The sequence below is a fragment of the Salvia splendens genome, chromosome 15 (genome assembly GCF_004379255.2).
Source record: "Salvia splendens isolate huo1 chromosome 15, SspV2, whole genome shotgun sequence".
Classification (NCBI taxonomy): Eukaryota; Viridiplantae; Streptophyta; class Magnoliopsida; order Lamiales; family Lamiaceae; genus Salvia; species Salvia splendens.
This window is the reverse complement of record NC_056046.1, coordinates 13380020-13405798: the sequence shown is the minus strand read 5'-3', so window position 1 is coordinate 13405798 and position 25779 is coordinate 13380020. Positions and strand designations below refer to the sequence as shown.

The following is a 25779-nucleotide window of genomic DNA, read 5'->3' as shown; positions in this document are numbered from 1 at the left end:
ATACTACATACCTGGTCACTGTAACTAAAACTTATCTTCAACTCATCAAGTAAGCCGGTTAAAAAGAAATTCTCTATTGCTGATGCATCTGTTAAATCTTGGTTGCTGGTCTCAGAGCCTTCTGAGTCGGACAAGGTTTCAAGTAGACCACTTATAGGAGCACTAACCTGAACATACAATTGAGAAGTTCATGAGAAAACTTCAGCAGATAATCACATAATGAACATCACCAAAATATTAGTTCAGCTCTGAGAAATCTAAGATAATCAGAAAACATGACATTATCCATATGGTAAAAAACATACTGTGACATGTATCTTCTTGCTCTTAAGAAGAGTACGCAATGGTTTGGAAACACAAATTAAACAGAAGCAATATTCAACTATTCCAATAACAGAACCATGGAGAAGTCTAAAGCTCTTTACTCGCTCAATGGAGTTAGGGTTGTTTATCTTGGTAAACAGTTAGGCATCATGATTAATTTCTATGATCCAGCTCAGCGGGGTGTGTTAGAATACATTTGTCCATATAGTATAAATTGTAAAGCAAGCTAGTGCTTTCCTAGTTCAGTTAGGACTCTTGTCTTGCGTGTACGTATGTACTTTGATCAGTAGATATATATAGAGAATTTTCCCCAACGTTTTGTTTCTACCTTTTATTTAACACTAGGGTGTACAACCCTGGCGAGAGACAGATGGATAAGGCACCCTTAACATTTTAACAAAATAGAAGTGAGATAGAAGAGTACCGAGGCACGATAAATTGCTCCTTGAAGATAGCTTTGCCAATTTTTCCTTGAGCCTTCAGAGTCGAAACGAAAAATCAGAGCACTTGTATCTTCTAAAACCTAGAGAAGTAAGACACGAATATGAAAACCAAAAGAAAAGCATAAATCACAAAGTCCCATCAAAGCATTTCTAACTTTAATAGGATGTTGACATATTACCCCTTGGGACTACCTTGGAATAGGGGCGGTCAGCATCACAAACAGCCAATACATGTTCCACATTACCAAGAAGCTCAGCAGGAACTTGATATAAATGTTTTCCCCGTAAGCTAGATTGAGAAAATCACAGAATCAATCACCAATATAAATGTCAAATCACTATGTATACTGTATACAGCCACAACATCAGCAGGCATTACATGTTAACTGACATGCTAAAGATACAAATAGCTGATCACATTGATATGTATAACTTCAGATATTAGTCTGGAGCAGATGTACCACATTAAGTGCCATCCAGGAATTTAGTATGTATCATTGGTATAGTCCTCTTCTCATTTCCACAACATTCCTTCAACATTTTTTTCATAAAGATGTACCTTTCCATATGTAAACCTCTTATCCGCCCACCATAAAAAAAATTGTGTTAAATTACTTCGCCAAATAAACAAGAAAGTCCCAGGTGGAGACATGAATTTAAAAACAAATTTCCTTTGAGGTTAACCAAAAAACACATTCTCAGAAAGCTATTTTTAGTTTTTGCTTCCATATAATGGGGCACTTCCTCTGCTGTGACTTTGCTTCAACGTATTACTAAAGTTGGCCAGCCTAATAGAGGGTCGCGAATGCACACTCCATAGATAGATTATTAAAGAATGAACAATCAAGGGAACTAATTTAAAAGGGAAATATTAAGGCAGAATCCAGAGACCAATTCAGCAGGGAAAACATCAAGAGATTGCATAATTTTTCTTGATAATAGGCTAGCTTTTCTCTTTACTAATTTTATGCATATATATAACTAAGACACCTTTATGCATAACAAGAGGACTATAAACTGAATCATCTCGGCTAAAGAACATGATTATTAATCTTGAGTCTTGACAGCTTGGAAAGGAGCAAGAATATGACTTATTTCTTGAGCTATAAACTCTATGATGTTACTCCCTCCGTCCACGAATAGGAGTCCAGTTTACTTTTTTGCACTTGTTTTATAAAAATGATAATAAATAGTTGAAGTGTAGAAATGATAAAGTAAGAGAGAGAGTAATGTAGACAAGACTCTTGCCTACATTATTCTCTCTCTTACTTTATCATTTCTCCACTTTAACTATTTATAGTCATTTTTACAAAACAAGTGCAAAAAAGTAAACAAGACTCCTATTCGTGGACGGAGGGAGTATATTTTATCAGCAAACAAAATCAGAAATATTATTGTAATCTGATCATCTCCAAACCTGAAGTATTGTTCATAATTTCTTGACTCGGGAGTTTCTAACATATAAAGAGATGGCCCAACTATACAAAAATATCTGCGCTGCCAAACAGCTTCTCTACCTCCAACACCCTGAAAAAAAGAGCTTGAATGAGGAAAAAGTGAATGATAACAATAGTACTCCCTCCGTCCCGTAGCAAGTGATTGATTTTCCTTTTTAGTTGTCCCACTACAAGTGATTGATTTCCATTTTTAGTTAAAATCAAAACATCTAATTACACTTACTTTACTCTTTCTCATACTTTCTTCTCTCTTTATCCCTCCTACTTTATCCTCTCTCGTACTTTATTCTTTCCACTTAACTCAATAAATATCATTTTTTCTTGAATCCCATGCCGAAAAGAAATCAATCACATGCGGTGAGAAGGAGGGAGTACAAATTTCAATGATATATTCATTTAGAAGCTAAAAAAAGAGAGGCATTTGGACAAAAAGGAAACAGAATAACCTTTCTCGCAAGATGATAATGCCAGCCCACATAATCAGCTTCGTCCCATGGACGCACTAGAGCTGAATGATCTGCATCCTCCCCTTGAAAGATCTTGGCCACTTGCATTAGACGATGATAGCGTGATGGAGAAAAGTGAAACCCAATGGAGGGAAGTCTCATAGCAAGTCGCGTTGATGGAAGGGATGCAACTTGTGATCTAATCTGGAAAGTCAAAATGAAGATGCAATGACATGAACATTTGCCAATTCACTCAATTGCATGAACACTTCAAATTGATTGACACATAGGTATAACTTTTTCACCTGCTGAAGCTTTAAAAATACTCCACACTTATCGATAACTGGTAGGAAACTGATAGAGCTACCCTTAGATAAAACATCAGTTCTATTTGGCATAGATAGGCTCCAGCTATAGTCACCATCAACAAGAAAAGCTGATACATCTCTCAAGACCAAATTGAATTGTGTATACATGTTCATCTCTTCAGGTGAAGCATATTCAGCATCATCCTGAACGTAGAGCTCTCAAGGTAAACAAATTGTACTTCAAGAGTTTAGTCAAACCAAACTCAAGGCTTGAGAAACTAACCTGAGAACGAATAACTAACTTTCCCAGATCAATCAGGAGCTTTGTAGGGTGGACACTATCAGGATAGAAGTCAGTAGGAATAGTAATCTTGGGTGCTGCAATATCTAAATCCAAGTGAAACCTGAAAAAACGAAGATTATAAATTAGCCAAAATAAAAGGTAAAACAACTTAAGAATATACTACAATCATTCAAAAATTTCATCAGCTTGAAATATTTATGAGGTTACCCACTAAATACGCCAAGATTTAGTATCTAGATTTCACAGAAAACCATTAAAATGTTACTCATATTGGCCAATATTGTGTACTCCCTCCATCCCAAGGAAGATGACCCCTTCCATGGGCGGCATGGGATTTTATGCAGTTTTATTTTATATGTAAAGTGGAGAAAGTAAAGTAAAAGAGATGGAATAAAGTACAAATAAAAGTGTTTCCATTTTTAGTAATGGGTCATCTTGATTGGGACAAACCAAAAAGGAAAGTGGGTCATCTTCAGTGGAAGAATGGAATATATCTTTGTTGGCATTCTATTTTTAATTAGCTTACTAACCCAAATTGCTGACGTGACTTCCTCTACAAATGGACGAGGGCAAGAAAAAAAGGCTTGCAGGTAGAATTTATCTTTCTAACTTTTAACATCAAATCTTATTATTCACAAACGATAGCTCAAGTTCAATTTAAGATTCATAAAGCCAAATAAGACGAAATGTATAATGAATTTCATCACATAGCAGAAAATTCAAGCCATAGTTATCTATCACATTCCTCAATGTTTCAGAATATCATATGATTTAGAAAAGTATTGTTTCTAGAAAGCACCCCTCTTATTTTCACAATGTAGACCGAATAACAACAGGTATCAGCATTTCCAATACACGTATATTGGTGTGCAAGCCGCAAAGGCTATTATCTCATAACTAAGAAGCAAGAATAGCTAGGGACTACATCAAAGCTTAAACCTCAGAACTCAAATGTCCCTCAAATATAGTTCTTCCAATTCCTCACCAAAATAATTCTCCCTCCGTCCCATAAAAATAGCACAATTTGGTATAGGCCAGATTTTAGTGGACAATTGATAAAGTAGGAGAGAGAGATAAGAAGAAAAAGTGATTGGAGTACTGTTAGTGGAGAATGGGGCCACCTCAATAGAGAGAAAAAGTTCCCAAAAATAGAAGTGTCTATTTCTATGGGATGGATCAAAATGACAAAAATAGTCTATTTTTTATGGGACGAAGGGTGTAGTACTCAAAATTATCAGATAATACTTCTCCGATGAAATATTTGCACCAACTAGACCCAACAGCTGATGTCAAGCACATAAGTATTGTCTGTCTCTGCAACAGCCAACTTAGAGTTGCATCCTTGGATTGAGCCAAGTGATGTCCTCAAACATAAGGGCTAAACAAGGCCAGCGGCTTTCTAACATTCAAAGCTTTCACCATCATCAATCCCTACTTAATTGGCAATAGCTAGTTCTGTAGTTTCAAATTATTGCAAATAACCTGATGCGCTCTTTCAATGCCCTGTTCATTTGCTTAGTCGCTGTGCGCTTCACTTCATCAATGGTCATCTGCAAGGATAATATGATAACATAAGAGAGCAGAAAAGAAATACTATACATCTTTCAGATAAACTGCTCCAGATAGCAAGGGAAACATGCCAGTAAGAATAATTGATAAAAGGTCATGCTAAGAACATTACTACTGCAAAGAAATAATAATAGGAAAACTTATCAAGGAATAATCCTACTGAAACAATGAAGTCCCTTTCAATTTGACATATATAATTGGTCAGTTTTGCTGATAAATTATTGATCAGTTCATAACAGAGAAGGTATTAGGTGTTGGGTTTGACATGAAAGCTAGATGACAAGAGAAGTAACTAAACTTGCACAATTTTTCAGCCACCAATACCCAATAAATAGTTAGATGTAGAAGATTTGAACTTACAAATCAAAGCTGCATATACAACTTAAGAGAGAAGCAACACCTGTCTACTGAACTATCAGAAACAAAAATAATTCTCTGTTGGATACAGAGAAGGGTTCTCCATTAAAGGAGTTAAAAATGTAAGCATTTCAGTAGCAGCCAATACTTTGAAATATCAACTTCAGTAAGCATAAATACTGCCCATAGACATAAATATGATTTAAGTAGGTTGTTGGTTCAATATCTGATAATAATCATCAAGAACAAATTGCCATGATCTTAAATCACAAGCTAAATTAATCACTCAAATTTAATACATCAAGAACAGCGCTTCTGGAAGATCCAAACTACAGCGATGTCCTTGATAGCTATTAACATTGAATGACCTTGATAACAATCTTATGTGTGTGTTTGCCATGTGTAAACATATATTATAAGTAGTCAAAGTTAAAATAATCCAATGTCAACAACCGTAGATAGGCTGTCATTCACAATAGAGAAAAAAAATATTGAACCAATTTTTTGTTGAGGTGTGGCAAACCAGAAAATTTAATTACCTAATGCAGACACTGTAAGTAAAATAGGATGGGGAATCTGATTAATAAAAAAATTACTCCCTCCGTCCCTAGAAAGATGACCCCTTCCTTGGACGGCACGGGATTTAATGCAACTTTATTTAATGTGTTGAGTGGAGAGAGTAAAGTAAGAGAGATGAAATAAAGTAGAGATAAGGAATTTTCATTTTAAGTAATGGGTCATTTTGGTTGGGACAAACCAAAAAGGAAAGTGTGTCATCTTCAGTGGTATGGAGGGAGTAACATAATATACATACTCAATATATAAAGTGGAAGGCAAGTAAACATCAGGAACTCAACAGTCTTTCAACGGTTCACAAACCTTTAGGTGAGGAGGAGCAAGATTTAAAAAGATAAAGCTAACAAAATACAATATTAATGCAAAAAAACAAAGTAACCAACGGATGGATAAAATATCCATCATCCTACCTAACTTATTATTAGTGCACTAGAGTGAGAATATACTGGTATCAGCATGACCCCAAAATTGTTAATCAACTCTTCCACCCCTTTCCCATGGAGCATTGTGAATTTAAGAATTGCATGTGCAGTATAAGCACTTTACCAAGCACTCTAAAATACGGACATCCAAACTAGCACCAATCACAAGTTACTCAAACCCAAATATCATGACTAAAGCAACCTCTAGCAGTGAAGAAAACCATGAGTACATAGCACGAAGGTCATAGTACAAACCTGCACAGCAGAAGCAGTTTCCTGGACCAGAGTCTGACTCACAGTAGCACTACTTTGAAAAAAGTCAATGATTTGATTGATGGAGTCCTTCAAATACTAAACCAAACAAAAAGTGAATCTCAAGTTACATATTGAGATGATGATGATGATGATGATGATGATGATGATGATGATGATGATGATGATGATGATAGTAGATTAAAACGAACTGCCATCTTACAGTCACATAACACGGTGACGCTTTAGCAACCAGACTCCAGTCGAGATCTCCATCAAGAGGTTTATAGCTAAAGAGAGCAACCAGTGAATCTGACTCACTTTCACTCTGTAAAGTTGAATAAAATGGTTTGGACTTACTAAACCAAGTGATACGTAAATATGTAGCACATAAATACATCAAAAAAACCATCCTACCTCAGCAAGAAGACCATTTGGGGAGAGTAATCTGTATGATCCCAATTTTACATCAACAACTTGTGTCTCCGGATACAGCTTTATGCAAGACTCAAGATTATCACAGGATAAGTCAGCAAGGCACTCCTCAGAGTCCATCAGCTTTGATGCATTATGTTTCATAAAAAGCTTCAAGAACATATTTGGTCTCCGCTTGTCATGGATCAATAGTTGTTCCTCATCAGCTTCCTTGTATCCAATAATATCATTCAATCTCTTCCAATCTTCTCCAGTGAGAGCCCCTGGTTCATTTTCATCTTTAACAGGTTGATTGGTCCTGAAACAGTGGTAATTACTTATGCATACGTAAATATGCTAAGCTTATGAAATACATAAAATAAAAATAACAGTAGATGGCAGACTTCTTTACCATCCAAATGACCACCATGATTTTTTTTCTCTTTGCTTTCTTAGAAAGAGTTCTGCTTCAGTTGATTGCTCCACAAACTTATGGGCTAACATCCTGTTCAAAATCAAAGCAGTGATTACAAATAATGTATGTTGGAGTCAGAAAGTGAATCCATTAAAGAGGAAAATCCTTCTAGCAAAAAGTAAGTATATTCTCTACTGGAAAATATGATGCTGCGTACAGAAGCTATTTCAGATTTCAAAATAATTTTGCAAAGATTTTCAAATCCAGATGAAGACTAAGCAGTTCCATATTCTGCAGAGTAATTCTCTAGTCAAAGATGCCCAATCATTTGTACATGTTGAAGTTCTACCACCAAAAATGAAAAAATAATATTTCTGATTCCAAACACTGGTACATAACTAAATAAGCAGTCACAGTGAAGTAACCATTAACCAAGGTGTTTTAAAAGCTCCTAGGAACCCACAACCCCCCCCCCCCCCACCACCACCACCACCAACTATGATTTGTCTAATTCTGGAAAGGAAACAAACATCATTGCTTCTATTACAGTAAAACTTCAGCTTTCCAACAAAATAAATAGTAGCACAAATATATACCTCCACTGAAGAATGACTTCTATATCAAGTTCCCTATCAAGTTCCTCTATCTCTTTGTTGTCATCAATCACAGTGCGTTCAAGATCTGATTTGAGTAATGCAGCATAGAGCGATATGTATTTCTTACGCAATCTAGCATATCGCAGGACTTGCTCCCATGGCAATTTTCCACTGCCAACAAAAAATGGGACAGATAAGTTTTAACCAGTTCAAAACACAAGAAGGGAGAATAAAACTCACAGCGCCACCAAGCATGAGATATCATCAAAGAAAGTGGAGTATATAACAGATTACAAGGTCTATCCCTTGAAATATAGGACATCAGCTCTAAACCTCTTGAAATATAGGACTCATGCTGGTAGGAGAAGTTTAAGTGTTAATTCCACTAATCCTTTGTTCATTAACTAGGATAATAGGAGTAAAAAATCTCCAGAATCTACACCATAATGGACAACTAGCACCAGGAAAAAAATATTTTTCAAAAGATACATCACAACTTAAAATATGTAGCACCTCTCAGTTTTCTCAAGTTGTGACTATATGCTTGGAATAAATTCAGGGTGTACCGAAAATTCCCAAGAAGATGTTTTGTTCAACATAAGTATGCAGATACCAAAATGATGATCAATATTCAATTCTAGCAACTCCAATCTATCACCCAATTCCAACCTCGCCATATTTAACAACTAAACATAGTAACTTGACACTTCCTGTCCAACTTCTTTCTTGCCAGGTAATGCTCGAAATATCATTTATTTGTTATACTGGGCTAATAAAAATCACAGTTCTGGAGTTTGGCTTAATTATTGGCCAGTTTTTTTCCTTCGGCAACGGAAAACACTACACAGTCACAACTAGACATCTCTATTTGTACATTTAGAAAAAAATCACAGCATCTGAATCATTTTAAAAGAGCCTGAACCTGGCTTTCTTCATTTGGTCTGAAGTTGCTTTGCAGGCGAACTTCCACCATGATCTTGGATCAATTTTTATAGATACGCGTGGACGATAATGAGCATATTTCAGTCTCTGATTGAAGGCTGTGAAATTATCAGCCAATTTCAACAAATCACGGTACCCATTCTGCCATTGAGTATAAAATAATTAGTTATAGGTGAAAGTGTGTTTATGTAGCAGACTAGAGAGGCGAAAACTCCAATTACAAACCTTTGACAAGCAAAGGGTCACATCGTCAAGTTTCACATCAGCATTCTGCAGTGCTTGATCTTTCTTAGTGGAAGCATCAGAGCGGTCTTTTGAATACTTGGCACTTCCACTTACTGGTTGCAAAACATAAGAGTGCTTTTCCAGAACACTCGCTGCAGGTTTTCCATCCTTAGTCCCAAATTTGAAGATCTAGAACACGCACAGATTAGATAGGAGTCGTAAATAAATTAAATATAGTCAACAAGCAGACAGCAAATCATAAAATACCTGTTCCCACTCGGATGGTAGCAAATCCTCCCATGATTTTGCAATATACCATGGCCTGATATCAGCATCCAAATAAACAGCCATTCTTTCCAGTTTTACGGTCTAAAGTTACAAACAATGATGTATTAGTTGAAAAGGTGTAAATAGGGCAAACAAGCATAGCAGTTAGTATATTATCTTCTGAAAGACCTTTAATTCAGGTACCCTCTAATAGTATGGCTTTGATGGCCGTCTGACTGCTTTAAAAAGCGGATATAACAAGCAGAAGCCTTGCATATGGATAGAGACTTTAATTACAAAACAGTTCCGTCAATATAGATATTTGAAGCACTGCATTTTGACCAGATTACTGAGTTATTTATCATTCTAATCAACTATTTTAACCTAATTAACTGTTCTTTAAAAAAAATAAGTACTCCCTCCGTCCCAACTAAGTCCAGGCATTTTTTTTGGGCACGAAAATTAAGAAATTGTGTTAAATGGGTTATATGAAGATAAAATAAAATAGAAGAGATAATAAAGTAGGAGAGATAAGAGAGAGTAAAGTTGGAGAGGGAATAAAGTAAGAGTATTAAGATGTTTAGATTTTTGTCAAAAAAGGAAATGACTCAACTTAGTTGGGACATCCCGAAAAGGAATACAACTCAACTTAGTCGGGACATCCCGAAAAGAAATACAACTCAACTTAGTTGGGACCGAGGGAGTATTTTTTATCTGGACAATAATAATTAACTCATTAATCTGATTAATTAGAATGAAAATTAACTCAATAATTTGGTCAAAATGTAGTTGACCATTAATTTTTTATGGAACTGTTAATTATGGACCAAAAACATAATATTTGGGACTAGAAGCTAACACGTTAAATTTGTAGGACCAAAAAAGTTTTTTTGGGCAAATGTAGAGGACCAATTTTGGACTTCGGTCTTTTATTAATGATATGAAATCTACTTCAAAATTCACTCTCTCTCATACATCCTCCGGAGATTCTTCAAATATTCTCCTAAGGCCTAAACAGAATGCATGGAGTGTGATCCTCTAAATAAGCTGCTATTTTTCTTATACCATGATTCAAATCCAACAAATATAGACTTCTACATGAACTAGGCCTTATGAGTTTGAATCTTATTAAATTTGTCGAAAGAGTTCCTACTTTACATAGGAGTAGACAATCATCTGACTATTACACTAAATGTTATATTCTATCATGATATAACGAATGTTCATAATTACGATTATGACCAAGTATCCTCGCCATCACTATAATTTATTGCAGCTGTTACTGTTAGTTTGTTGGAGGCATTCCATTACTGCTTCTGAATTGCTGGATTATTAAGTTAACTAAACCTTTTAGCACTCATGCCCAACAAAATATGTATATCAGACCTATGTATTTCTGCAATTATATTTAAAACGCTAATTATAATTCATCAATCAAATCGACTACTTCTGCTATGAAATGATAGCTTTGTTCCCTCAATTTTCATCTATTCTTACTATTACCTTTTGTAGCAAGCCATAATATATCAAACAGAAATATGAGAACTTTATATTTACAAAAGCAGTCAGATCTCAATGCACGTACTAAGATCACCAGCTCATCAGCAAAATTTCATTTAAGATGAGACTACTGCCAGATAATATCATCAAACCAAAACATAAGATCAAAGCCAAATAATTCAATGGAAAAAGTAAGCACGCTATGCTTCATTTGGACATTGGAAAAATTAAACCTTCTGGATTCTCTCCAATGCACCTCCGGTTATAAAAGTCTCCTCCCCTTTATCATTCACTGTGAACGCTGAGAGTTTATCTAAGGTCACACCAGCAGCAAATGGATGCCCTGGGTTACTGGAAAAATTGTTGCATGAGTGCCCAGTCAGAGATGATCAGATGATAGGAGAAGGGGAAGGAGGGTGAGAAACACTAAGGGGGGGCTGAAGTATCCAACACTTAATTTACCTCTCAAGATCTTCATATCTGATGTGAATATTTGATATGGAAAGCTTTAGATTCCCGATAACCGTATTGATTAAAGATCCAAGCCAAGATTTATTCTTGGGAAAAGAACAAACAAAGAAAGAAAAGGTGGTCAAATTATGGTCTAAATACTTCAAGAAACGGACTCAGATAATTATACAGGTATTTTGAAACATGGTCATCAGTGGTTGTGTCACATGTCACAACGAAACATATGCAATTCCCGTAAATGAATATCTATCGTACAGTTTGAAAGGAAAATATGCAAGGACCAAATCGACTACAGAGCCTAAAATACATACTACAGACATGATTCAAAAGCACTACTCTTCCCTTTTGTAGTTTAAGTGGTTGTTATTATCCAGTCTACAGATTACTATCATTAATAACTAATTTTACACAATTTATAAGCATATTTGTAGCTCATAAAAAGCGTAGATTGATATCCCTAATATTAATTTACAATTAATCAAATGGATCGTCTTGCTAGACCTAGAAACCTCAAATACACAATATTATTATTTGTGCATGTGAGTAGTTGAGTACTACTCTTTTTGAAAGCCCATACCACTTCCATATTCAGCTGTTGTTGACTCTCCAGCAGCTTCTTTTCCAATTCCTGCTCAAAGATATTTATGATTCATGATTAATAAATACTACCAATAAATATGGAAACGAAGAATCAGAATGCAATTCTTACTCGGATACGACTCTTCTTAACTTCTTGGACAGCATCCTCACTAGATCCCTCAACCATGGTTGAAGGCTCGGCTAATAAAAAAATGCGATCTAGATAAACTAAAACTGGGTCTTGCCCAAGCCTGCTCCACGGAACCTATTCTTATAAGAGTAGAAGCATTAAAAATGAACAGGAAGGAACCTAGACCACAGAAAAAGACATGTTGTATGAAGACATATACAAACTAGCTTATAAATTCACAAGTGTATTTAATCCAATACATGTTTCCTATGTGGTTTAACAGGACACAGTCCTTATATCAAATACCTTGCACCAATCTCAAATTCTCCAACGAGCCAAGAATAGAGCAAATGTCAGACATTTCAGTGACCCCGGGATACAATCAATATACAAATTCCAAGAAAAGCATACAATTCATTTAATGAGACCTATGAGGGGAGACAAAGTGATATGGTTGATCATGAGCTATGGAAATCTGATATAACGTTAGAAAAGCTCATAAGGGAACACCCTTCCCCTCCCGATCTGATTGCTAACCCCAACAATTGAAGGAAAGCTTGATAGACTCTAGCAATTATTATCATAGACACCTAAGTGGATGTAGTAGTCAACCCATGACACAATCGATTTTCTTGCATACCTCACCATACATATTAACCATATTTGGTCAACCTCCAACACCCAATCCCCTATGTTTATAGTATAGAAATAACCTACATAGAATAGTGAATCCATTTGAAGCAGAATATTCATATTCCATTTGGTTATTTGAGATTTTAAGGATGGAATTGATTCAGCTTCGGAATTTCAATGATTTCATGTCAGTTAGAAGAGAAGAGAGTAACAAGGTGAGAACGAAACTACCGTTGCGTAGACATTAACATTATTATAACATAAAAGGTACCTTGTTATCATCTGAATAAAATCTGCAACTATTTTGGGGATCCTTAAGAAAAAATGTGCAGGTATAGTAATCATGACTACAAAAGTGGAGTCAACTTGCCACTAAAATAAAACTTCAAGTTTTGGCTACAACTGGTTCCATAAAGGAGAATTTTGATGGCTTGTCCCAAATTATAATTCAAAACATATAAATGGCTGTGTAATTCCTAATGACAAACCAAGTGCAGTTTAAAAATGAAGTAGACCAAATAATCAACAATACATATAACATATCTAAATCAAACTAATGGGAGTAGAAGAATAACTTCTTCAGATAAGGAAAACCACCAACTGTGACACACCTTAAGCTTCACTGATCCAAGAAACCCAGCCTTAACCTTCACTGGTAATTTTAACGCATTGAGTGCCTCTGGCTTCAGTTCCATATTGGTCAGTTCTACATCACCTGTTGAATATTCAAACTATTAAATACAGTACTACTCAATATTCTTATATTCTAACACACCAAATGCAGGTTCTTTTATTCAAATAGAAATAAAAAAATTTAATTTCACAAATATGCACCATGAACAGGTAAGCATGAAATTTTATTACACATTCATGGTAAATACTTAATACATCCAAATATACATTACACTCCATATCTAACGGGATCGTTCTCAAAGACACCCTCATGACTCTTTGTGCTTAAAATTCACATTGCAAACTTCAACGTCAACCTCTCGTCCTCTCCATAAATCCTCTTATTACTCCATAATATACTTAAAGACCCCCTTATTTATTTCTAGCCAAATGAATCAACATAGTATCACTGTGTCAAACTATCCTTCATGGTTGCCCTCTTTTGAAAATCGTAGCCCAGATTCAAAATAACATTCTCCAACATGAAATTTTGGACCAATCACAAATGATCAAATTCCTTTGAAACCCTTACCGTCAATTAGTAGGTGAATGAGCAACATATAAAATGTGATCCCGATCCCCTCCCCCTGCCCTGATCAACCTCCCCCTAACCAACTGTCCAATCAGATTACAAACTGCATCAAGTTCTATGTCTCTAAGATAACATAAGATATTAAAGTTCCAAGGTAATGGAATGTGAAAGATGTTATGTTACAAGCAGCTAGGTGCATGATGAAATGGATAAAAATGTTAGAATGGATAAGAATGTTACTATAATGGATTTCTGTAGGGAATGCCAATAAAATGCACTAAGTGTGCCTACAAACACCCTATTCATCCTGTACAAGGTTTAATCCTTCCCAAATCCTTGAAAGATAATAACAATATTGTATTTAGAGTCTTCTAGATTCAGAAGAACATGGATATCTCAAGAAATGGAGGAATAAGATGAGTAAGGAATTGAGGAAGTAAGAAGTAATGGGCTATATGCTTTAAAGTGACATTTAGAGAAGAGGATAAAGTTGCCTGAGCATCATCAACTACCTAGACATTCTTCCTAAATCTAACTTTAATACAACCTCTGGCTTGGACCCTAAACAATTGGCAAACATACAGACTAACTCTAGATATATGTTTCTGTGGACTTTTAAAAGAGTACTATAACAGAGAGACCTGCATTCCATTTATCATTTGTTGCTTTTAACAATCCAACAAGACAAGGTGTTTGTCCCTTTTGAAACAGCAACAATGCTTACCCAATAATCTTTGTTTTGGAGATAGTTAAATCCCAATACCAAAACCTGTTAGCATCTCCAGAAAGAATTATTGATGAAGACTTTCCACAAGTAAAAATTGCATTTTATAAGTTGCTACGCTATTTTATTAGTTGTTTGTTATTATTTAGAAGTAAAACAGCTATGCTGTGGCAGGATTGTTCCTGTGAACCTTGAGAGACATTCTTTGTGATCCAATTACATTCTTGTCGAAGACATTTATGTAAATATCTTTAATATGTCCCCAACCCTGGAATCCTATATTAGAATTTGGTGCAAGTGGTACATTCAGAACCAAAATAAAATTGTAAACGACTAAAAGTTCCTTGGAATGTTTCTTCATCAGTGAATCCCGATGATTATTTTGAAAAGAAATTGACATTTGCAAAAACATTAAAACCCAAGCTCGAAAAATACCTGGTTGGAAATAACACAATAGTGCATCTTCAATAGGGGAAGAAATATTACAAACAGGGTATCTAGATTATTTACAAGATGTGAAAAGACCATATCAGGGGAGCCAAATTCGTCTATGATTCTACAATCGAACAATTCAAATTACTGATTCTTAGGATGTTTAAGTTGTTTATAACTTGATAACTACACCATATATCCTTCTGTTGCCTTATAAGGCTCTGGTATTCGTATAGCCCTTGGAAAAGAGACAAGGACAGGTACATATCATCAGATTCCAATTACCAGTCTTGCTATCCAAGCAATACCAGATATAAGCAAGTCACCAACCAGCTAATTGTATTCCTTCATTGAAGATCTAACGCCGTAATATAAGAGAAAGGATAGCTAGAAAGACATGGTGTACGGCCTCCAAAAAGAACATGTGAGAAGCATCTTTGAAAAATCTTGCACATGAGCAACTTACTCGGCAAGAAATTACATTGAATTTGGCTACATGGAATTAGCAGACACAAGGCTTACTTCCTGTTTAAGTATAAGGCTTATAGATATGATCGCCATACCAACATGTATGGAAGCATCTCAACCAAAACATTTCAACAAACGAAACACACGATCACGGATTCGCACAGGAGCCAAATTCAACATCCAAATCAGAAAACAACGAAAGCACACAAATAGTTGACCTTCCTAAATGGCGTGGGAGAAGGCAGGGTAACACTAATCAAAAACAGCAGTTACTGGAATTAGAGTGAGAATAATTATGACCTTGCCAGACACTGATCTTGAGTGCCTCTTTGTTGAGACCTCGGACATAGTTGCCCAAATACCTCTGCAACAGATACGCCACCTGATCCTCCAACATTTTTCAAATTTCCCAAATTCCCTCCGCTTCAATGACGCAGCAGTCAGGTGTGATCACATCAAATATATGAAGTCTAAACCCTGCAACACTAATCGGCTTGGAAATCTAGTAAGCGCGGTGCGCTGATTCGAGCAGTTGTAAACAACGAAAGCGGTGTGTGTGTGTGTGTGTGTGTGGAGAGAGGGGGGGAGAAAGGTTCTTTGCTTTTGAGCAGGGGAAGCCACGCACGTTACTGCAATTAGAAAAGATCGGACTCGTCTTTCGATACTTCTCTCCATTTCGGATATTTTTATTTGCATAACCGACCTTCTTTTCGTTTTACGGATTACTGATGTAAAATATGGCGGTGATATTCGGTTTCCAAGATAAAATAGTACCAATATATAATTTATGATTGAGTTGTGAGATTATTTTAGTAATAACAGGTTAACTATGACTCTCATGATTATTCATCTAGAATTGAGTTGTGGCATTGAATCTCTTGAACCAAACACACTACAAATTTAATCTCGGATATAATCTTGCAAACCGAACACCTCATATATAAATAGAATATGTTAACTCATCCAATTACCAGTGTGAATGAGTTTAGTCATCCGATTACTAATGTAGATTAAATATGTTAAGTGGGTCATGTTAAAATGCATATACTATCTAATCAACAACTAAAATCAATCTTACACCATTAGATCTTAAGATGAATGGATGAGATTAAAGCTCATAGATTTCAATAAATAGTAGATAAAATATCAACAAAATGGGAAAATAGTAAATCTGCTATAACATAAAAAAATTTAATGGTATCTTTATATCAACATAGTATATTACAAATGTCAACACATTGACATGAGAATCTCAATATAAGTACCCGAAAATATCCATACTCTTTTATTGATATTGTACATGCATTATGTTGAAATTGTTTGATGTATTTATTGATATAAATTGTTTATCAACATGTACGAAAATTAAAATAAAAATTATAAAATTTCATTATCCGATCATCGTCGAAACATATGCAATTGAGATCTCGTTAAAATCTTTATAAAATTATCTTTAATTTGATATATTTTTTACCGAAAAATAATTTAAATCGAGATAACTATGTAAATTTAAAGTTGTAAGATGATTTTGAGGAGGGAGAAAGATTAGTTTTAACTACCATATATAAGTATTGACATTAATACCCCTTAAGTTTATTTAATTATTTTTTAATTTAAAATATAATTACTTGGCATAAGTTCAACCATTTGGCCATCCGCAATGGGGCGGACGATGGCGCGCATCGTCCGCCCCATTGCGGGTGCGTGACATAGGTCGCGGACGATCGTTGCGCCCTATACTAAGGGCGCGGAGTATAGCGCGGACGATGCCCATCGTCCGCGCCATCGTCCGCCCCATTGCGGCCTACGCGGACGATAGGCCATCGTCCGCGCCATCGTCCAGCCCACTGTGGGCTACGCGGACGATCGACGCGGACGATGGCACGCGGCGGAGTTCGAGAAGTTCACTCGGGCACAGGGAAGCGGTGAGAGCTTGAGCGACGTGCGCGCTAAAGCGCTGTTGTCGTACCGATCGATGTACGGCGACTTCAAGCATGAGGCCATCTGGGCGCTCTTGAGGGACAAGCAGAAGTTCCAAGGTCAAATATATACACAATTGTGTAGCATGCGAGATGTCGAATGGCCATTAGCAATTCGCAAACACAATGATCGACGCATGCAGGAGCGATGCTTAAACACTTTGTGGACCCCTTCGGGCTCATTGGCAAAATAATTTCACATTAGTCATGCAACAAACGCTTCCAAGTTCTCAGGGGATGTATGACCTTGGTCGTGGAATATTTGTAGCGGCCCTATGCTCTACCCGCCTTCACACTTTTGGTTTGACTGTCATAATAACTATATTAATAAGAGCATCATCGATCATTTTATCGTGATGATCCATTTATTTTTTTATAAATAGAGATTTTCTTTTATAATTCTATATATTTATTGATATAATTAGTTATATGAATTAATTTTTTATATGGTTTTTGTTGTTTTAATTTTTGCTAGCGTTGGTACTTTTATTTTTCATTATACTTTTGTTAATTTTTTTATATTTCAAAACGTCACTGGTATATTTGTTGTTAAACAATAATACTAGTAATGATATAAGTTTCGTTACATGCATATGTAGAACATCATATATTTTGTGGGAGGAGTAGGATATCAATCAAATGATTTTCCTTGAGTTGATCCGAAAGAAGAAGTATGCATAGAACCTAAATCCTGTTGTTCTCCCAAGTTGTTTAGAAATGAAAAACATGTTTTAAATATTAATTATGATATGTTCAAAGGATTTATCAGAGTTTAATACTATTGCAGGAGAAGTAAGAATTACAAGTGCATGACATATGAATCTGATCCCATGATATTGTTTTGATTGAAAACATTGAAGAAATTATTCAAATTATCCACATTCAATCAATTATCATGATGACATGATATAATGATATTGCTGTCCATCTCCATCTAAAGATATGAATATAGCCCAATTTTTTGGATTTTAATAATGGTTCTGTCCAAGAGGATTTTAATAAGACCCGTCTCATTTGAACATTCCACTAAATTCAAGAAACTAAAACAGTACCACTTTGGCACTTAGCTGTAGGATTTTGACTTAGCTTCCATCTCACAGAAATAAAATCTTAATTCTAGTTTATTGGCTAAATTCAAGAAATTAAAACATCCCACTCAGGCATTTTACACTAAATTCATTGCAATTAGCCATCTATCAGCTAGTGTACAATCTGCATGAAAACAAACAAACTCAGCCTACAAATCTTGTACCTCCTCAAGGGAAGAAAATTGTGCATCGATTCTGCAAAGAGCTTGTTGATCAACTGTGACTGGATTCACCCACTTTGTTGGGGAAAAATGGATATAGGAATCATCATTTTCCCTGCTAGGCCTAGGAGAGTCACCTGCAGCTTCCGCTTCGCTCTTTTTCGCATTCCACTGAAACACCTGAGACGCCATCTCCCAACACGCTTTCAGTTCGTCCTCATTTCGTGCTCTATTTAATTTGTCAATGAGATCAGTTAAGGCTGTTGCTTTCTCTCCCTGCAAAGACTTTATCTTTTTGGTCGTTCTCCCCACTCCTTCTATATCACTGACGTCATCTGGCTTTCCTACTTTCTTCAATGCTTGATTTACAATGTGTTGAATCCTTTTTCTCAAGTTGTCAGTTGTTGCTGGATTTGATCTTAGCTTCGACTTCAAGTCATGAACCATTCTCTCATTGTTATCACCATTGGAATCAAACTTCTCACCAGAAGACTGCTTATTAAACTCAGAGTTCACCTGGAAAACCTCTTCCAGTAAACCAACATTTTGCATGTATCGGTCAAAAGCTTCACTCTCTGCTTCAATATTTCCATCCCTAAATTCTTTCAACTTCGAGAACCTCCATTCGTTGATGACTTGTGCATCCTGAGCATGTAAACAAATAAGGAAGGATTTTAAACCATGAACAGATTATATCAATAGAGAAGGTTTCTCACCTTTTTGGTCAATGGCTTCCTCGACCGAAATGAGGTCTGTAAGTTACTGAACTGCGCAAAGTTGTTAGAAAGTTGACGAAGTCTGTGAAAACTCCTGTAAGTGATCGATATGGAAATTACTACTTTAAGGATGTCAGCAACTAAAAAAAGTAACAATATGAAGTGGAAGAGGCACAATTAATCACCAGTCCTATGGTGGTAATAATATCAAGCAATATAACACCAAGCATCTATATGTACAGTGACGGAGCCAGACTTTTAACGATGAGGGCCCAAACAACTACTCCCTCCGTCCACAAAAAATAGTCTCATTTACGGACGGACGAGTTTTAATGAGAAAGTGGTAAAGTAAGAGAGAGAATGTATAAAAATGTGGGTAGTAAGAGAGATGACAAAAAAAGAGGTAAAGTATGAGAGGAAAATTTCCCATTTTTATAAATGGAACTAAGTTTTGTGGACATTCCAAAATGGCAAAATGAGACTTTTCTCGTGAATGGAGGGAGTATTAAAATTTATTGAATATGTTTAGTGTTCGGAAACAACTCGAACATAAGCTATAGAAAAAGTCGTGCGTGAGAAATAGATAATAAGAAAAATAGAGCATAGCACTGATATTAATTTTACTAATAATATAGAGTATTATATATTTACATGTCTATAGAATTATTTTTATTCTTAAATTATAAATATCATTCTTTATGAATACAAATTTAAATCGTTTATGCAAAATTACTAGAGAGAAAATCAATAAAAATAGTAATGTGAGAAAATCAATAATACTCTAAATGAACATGATAAAAATCAACCAGAATCAGTACTAATTTAAGAAATTTAAAAATAAAGCCACAAATGAACTAAACATACCTTTAAAATTAATTTTACTAATTTTACTATATATTTATACAGTTGTAGAGTTAAATAATTATATGCTAATATTAGAAAATCTGAAAAAACATATACGAATCCGAAAGATAAGCAGCAGTTAGGAGAATAAATGCACCAACAGGAGTCGAACTTGGTATCTCGCGAATGAGTGGCTCGTATTCACGCCAACTGCGCTAGCTAATGATATAATTAATGTCGCATATATATATTATATATAGTAAATATTCAAACGGCTGGGGAGCCCAAGGGCCCCCTGGCCCCACTGTGGATCCGCCACTGTATATGTATGTAAATATACATCCAATATAAGGGTTGGCGAAGACAGCCAACTTGCAATAACAGTGATGCATCTTGAATAAACATGAAAGATAAAACACATACAAGATTATGCTGAACAACTAGCTCTGCAACTTACCCTGAATGAGATGCTTCAGACGATTGCTGGTCAAAGAGAGGAGAGCTGGTAGAGGACGGTTTGTCCGGTAAGGATGAGTTTCCTTTCAAAACTGCAAATACAATCATTAGTATACGACTTGATATGTGCAGTTGAGCTTGTAATTTCTGGTGATAAGAAACAATGTTTTCAGCTAACTCTGTGGCCAATGAGAAAAATCCAAGAGAATTCCATCATAAAAATTAGTGTCCCAGTAGGGTTCACGGTGGACCTATGTTAGGTACTGTACTTTTGAGGATCTTTAAGGGGGTTGCTAAGAATGGTCACCCTAGAACAAGCTTCCTTGAGGAGGCATTTAGGTATTAGATTCCCCAACAAACCTACGGCTGTCCATCTACCTCCATTAGTTTAGCCACTATTTGCACATCCTCTTCTCTCTGTGAGAGAGAGGCATATCCATACTGAATAAAACCTGCTAAATAAATACTAGATCATTCAGCACAATTTACTGTCACCTATCACATTTTATTATTTCTTTATCTTGTTCACCAGTTTAAATATCACTTAATTTAGTATCAGGCACAGCTCAGTGCAGACGATACAGTAATTAGATATAGTAAAATAAAATACCACACTCAGACAACATCAGACACCTCAAGCTTTAAATTATAGTGCCTAAATGTTGGGATAAATCTTAACAAATGGTATAGTGCAGAAGAGAATCATGAACATAAATGTTTCAGACGAGTATCCGTTTAAAAGTTTAGGATTATAGAAAATCAATATTCTAATGATCTTTTTTTCCTTGATATGATCTTCTATTGCCTATAATGTTATGAAAAACTAGCAAAAATTAATCACAATCAAAGGACTGTAACATGAGACTGGATTAGCATACCATGTATATGACAAGGATTTTGTGCCTTCGCACAGCAGTTCTTGCATGACTGGTACGGACATCTGCGGATTTAATATAAGAATAGGTAAAAAAAATATATAAGTATCCGTTGTTGACTTTGCATTAGACAATCATCAAGAATATTAGATAAGACATGATGAATTAGTTATGAACAAAAATTTATAAATATTCGTTTCTTTTACACAATCGGACACATACTACAGTTATAACCAGGAAGATGCATCTATTACCAGATATTGTATAGCTTAGTTGGTCAAGTATGGTATATTGTGCTTGTAATCTTGTACAGCTGGGGAAGGGGAAAAATCTCAGCTTCTTAGTCATGCATCAAGGTGTTGAATAATTATTGAGATGAGTTACATGAGTTTATATTTCTATAAATATCTGAATCTTATTCTGCAGCTTTACACTTATACTAGTAAGTAAGTACACTTATGCAATTGATATAAATCCAAGTTTCTTTGTGGTTTCAACTTCACTAGGATCCATAGCAATTAAAAGGAGCTCTCCGAGACGCACACAGCAGGTGCAGCATCTTACACCTCTAAGGGCCAAAAATCAATTTCTATCTATGAATCGATGATACTTCATCACAGTCAATCAGTCTATTTATCCCAGCCAGGGGTTGCTGCTACAATATCAACAGGAAAGCGCAGGTGCCCTTCTAAAGGTGGATTACTAGGCGCCCGTAAGGCCTCCAGGCACATCTCTTGGTCATTTCCAATTTATTTTATTCTTTTTGGAATGTGGATCAATATCCAACCTGATATGTCTGACATCAGGACGGTTTCTAAATTTTTGTTTCCTACCGGTGATATGCATCAGGTAATTAAATAAAGATTCTTTGTTTTGTGGGATCTAATTGATTAGCTGATGTGAATCAAATTGTACATTGTTATTCCCCTAACTTTACATGATTATATAGTTTGATGCTTGCAAAAGTATGTTTTGTGGTGTTGGAAGATGAATGAATGGTGAAACAAGGAATGAAGCTCGGATAGTTCAAAAGCTGTGCAGAGAGCTCTAAAAATTGGCCACCCGGCCGGGTTAATTTCATGCCCAATAATTCACCCGGCCGGGTGATTTTCGCGAGGCACGAAAATTCCAGCAAGGTCTCAAAAATGGCCACCCGGCCGGGTTAATTTCATGCCCAATAATTCACCCAGCCGGGCAGATGAGCGAACTGCAAATTGGCAGTTTATACTGCAGTTTCTTTTCCCAAGGTTCTGACGGTTTTTGAATAAAAGGCGAGGAATTGGAGGAGTGGAAAAAGGAGAGGAAAGGGAGAAAGAGAGGAGGAAGAAGTTACGGTCAACATTCTGACGATCCGTCTCCAAATCTCGATTCCACTCAACGAGAGCTTGAATCCTACGGTTTTTATTGCATATTTCACAATGTTTTTAGGCTAAGCTCTCTATGTTGCTCCAAGTTGTAATCTAGGATTTGTAAAGATGTTCTTACACCATTGAAATCATTTGTTTGATACCAACAAGATGCTTAATGTTTTTCACTATGTTTTTGGCTAATAATGTAGTGATGTTAATTCCTTTGCTATTGTCTCTTTAACATAGTTTAGGAGTGATTGATTGTTGGTATGCTATAAAATTAGAATTGTTCAGAGGATACTTTAATAGTGGATTAGGTAAGTTCGCATAGTAGATGATCTTTAATTCCCGCGCTTCCGCAGGAATTTAATATCTTCGAAAATTAATTCATGGAACAAGTGTTCAGCTGACTGTGAATTATACGTCGCAAACATGTTCAGTGCACGCGATTAGGTTGATTAATTAATCCCAAATATGTGCTTTTAATATAGGTGTAGAACAATACAAGCCTAGTGAGCAACTTGGAGTGACATATTTCCCCATTCAAAGAGTACGTCTTTCGTTAACTTGTAGCTTTAGATCATCATTAATTTGTAGAAATCAAAACCTTCAAATCAAGATCATTTTTAGTATGCTTTTCCTTTGTTTTGGAGTTAAATAAACTTTCCATTCCCTGTGGATCGACACTTGAAGTATTGCAAACGACACTGTATTCTTGCAGATTCGTTGTAATATTAGAGTTAATTAATTAAACTTGTGTGAGCTTTACACTTGATCTTTAAACTCGAAAATTACACACCATTAGCGTACCAAATCCTCTTTGCCTGACAGCATTTTCCTAAGTCACATTGCCATTTTCTTGTAAATTTCTAAAATAGACTTGTTATTCGAGGCTATACATATTCTTTCATTCAGAATCACAGAACATTTTTCTCAAAAACTACAAATATCAGTAAACCAAAAGGGGAAAGTGAGGAGAGCAAAACAAAGACTAAGGCATATGAGTACTTCTTTTACATTTTTAACTGTTTTTTGGAATGCAGCTGCTTGAACAAGGAAAAATGGAGCCAGATTCTTGAGAAACAGATAGAACCATAGAGGCAAATATACTTGGAAGATAGAATTTTCTTATGAAATTATTATGCTGATTGTCTTCTATTTCCTGTCATGCGTCAGATGATTTTCTAGAATACTAGCAGACTAAATTCACTTTTCATTATTTTATTCTTATTTTAACACCTTCCGTACTAAGGCAACCAGCATGCATTGTGTCCTCAATAACCATGAATGATGAATAATACAATTAGAACTTCAAGCATGATTCCTAAAGATATAAATATGGTAGAACAAATTACCCTTATGACTCAACATACTAAGAAATAAGCTATTAAACAGATGAAAGACACTGTAGTTAGTGGTTGATCAACAGCTTTAGGAGTTTCAGTTAGGACATGTATTACACACGTGAACCATTCAAAGTTCAAACAGAGCAGATCCAGTCTGTCGCTGTTCTCCTTATGCAACATAATGTTCAAATCATATTCCAACTAAGAATTGTCTAGATGTTAGCAGCTATAATTTAATAAATCAACATCACAGGTTTCTGCACTGGTTAGAGTGAAACTACAGCTATTCTACAACATAAATATGTTAATAATTAACATTGAACTTCACATATATAATAGCATACTTCCGGAACACTTAGCTTCCTTACAGGAGTGACTGAATGCAAGTAGAGACATAAAAGTTCATAAATAAAATCCCAAGTGTTTTCGACCATCACCCTAGGTATGGCGAGCAATAGACTGCGGTGGAGATAGTGTCTTATGTACAAGCTACGATGTAGTATTTTATGCCCCAGTGAAAGTTCACAGACTTTTAAGAGGTATAGGATGATATACGATTCTAACCACCGACCTCCATTTTTAACAGAGAAACCCATAGCAAGAGTTGGTATTGATTTGCCATTTCTATTTAAAACCTAACCAGCTTAGAACATACAAAAATTGAATGGAAATTCATGAACCACGAGTAGTTAAATTGCCTGCTCAATTAGCAATTTTCTTCCAGACTACAACACTAATCCGCTAAAATTCCCTTGATTGTTATTCACGTATGACTAAGGGCCATTCCTTCACGAATCATTCGCATTGAAAAGGGATAAACATTGATTGACGTTACGATGCTTGCATCGTGTCAGGGTTATGTATCAACCACCACAGAAACAGAACGAAGTACAACTTCTAGGAGCGCGGGGTACAACACAGTGATGCATTAGGAAGTGGAATCTGGAAAGCGAGCTCAGAAAACCATACATTGACTGAAGTAAGGTGGCGATGAAGGAAAAGGAGAAAGGGTTTACCTAGAACGCGCCACGTTGCCGCACTTGATACACTTGGGTTTGTTAAGGCCGCGGAGGCTCTTAGAGGAGGGCGGCGCGGAGACGTCGGTGCCGCCGCTGTTGCTCTTGGCTGGTGATGAGGCCGCCATGAAATCAGGCGGGCGACTCTCTCCGAATTCGAAATTCCAACTAAATTTGATTTTGGAAATAATCCATTAACCTATAATAATAACATAAGGCTGAAAGTCTCCGGCTTTATATTTCGGGCTCCGACACACCCTTTGGCATTCGGGCTTTCGATGTGGAGGGTGGACCCATACTATTTTATGGTTAATTTTATTTTTTTAATTTGCAGATTGGTTTTACGTGTAAAATTAATCTATATTAACAAATATTTTTACAAAAGAATTGTAAATATGGTTTCAAGAATATGATATGTATGAGTTATATTCCATCGAATTTCCAAGAATAATTCAAATTTCATAGAAGAGTGCATTTTTTGTGTTGTTCTTC

The 25779-nt window shown here is 35.8% G+C and overlaps 2 protein-coding genes across 2 annotated transcripts in view; both read right to left on the bottom strand.

The window, feature by feature from the left end:
- The window catches only part of LOC121768221, a 47621-nt gene extending 31525 nt beyond the window's left edge, over positions 1–16096 (bottom strand). Inside the window, 22 exon segments of the mRNA XM_042164648.1 lie at positions 12–167; positions 749–847; positions 960–1056; positions 2185–2294; positions 2671–2874; positions 2976–3182; positions 3262–3382; positions 4765–4832; positions 6462–6557; positions 6682–6786; positions 6876–7191; positions 7285–7377; positions 7884–8054; positions 8806–8966; positions 9051–9239; positions 9318–9419; positions 11051–11168; positions 11280–11374; positions 11866–11916; positions 11998–12132; positions 13242–13345; positions 15759–16096. Of these exon segments, the coding sequence (XP_042020582.1) occupies positions 12–167; positions 749–847; positions 960–1056; positions 2185–2294; positions 2671–2874; positions 2976–3182; positions 3262–3382; positions 4765–4832; positions 6462–6557; positions 6682–6786; positions 6876–7191; positions 7285–7377; positions 7884–8054; positions 8806–8966; positions 9051–9239; positions 9318–9419; positions 11051–11168; positions 11280–11374; positions 11866–11916; positions 11998–12132; positions 13242–13345; positions 15759–15855 (2895 nt within the window). The 5' untranslated portion in view covers positions 15856–16096.
- Positions 16097–18540: 2444 nt separating this feature from the next.
- LOC121769419 lies at positions 18541–25549 on the bottom strand. The gene is made up of 5 exons (XM_042166220.1): positions 25288–25549; positions 21580–21641; positions 20703–20793; positions 19403–19496; positions 18541–19331 (listed from the first exon to the last, which is right to left on the bottom strand). The coding sequence occupies exons 1-5, from the start codon at positions 25413–25415 to the stop codon at positions 18675–18677; spliced, it is 1032 nt and encodes a 343-aa protein (XP_042022154.1). The 5' UTR covers positions 25416–25549; the 3' UTR covers positions 18541–18674.
- Positions 25550–25779: the final 230 nt, after the last annotated feature.

Excerpts from the sequence above, each read along its gene's own strand:
- LOC121769419 (XM_042166220.1), bottom strand. The coding sequence starts at position 25,415 with ATGGCGGCCTCATCACCAGCCAAGAGCAACAGCGGCGGCACCGACGTC. Across the intron at positions 20,794-21,579 it reads AAATCCTTGTCATATACATG|TTTTGAAAGGAAACTCATCC; the intron begins GTATGCTAATCC and ends TTGTATTTGCAG. Across the intron at positions 19,497-20,702 it reads TCTGAAGCATCTCATTCAGG|GAGTTTTCACAGACTTCGTC; the intron begins GTAAGTTGCAGA and ends GATCACTTACAG.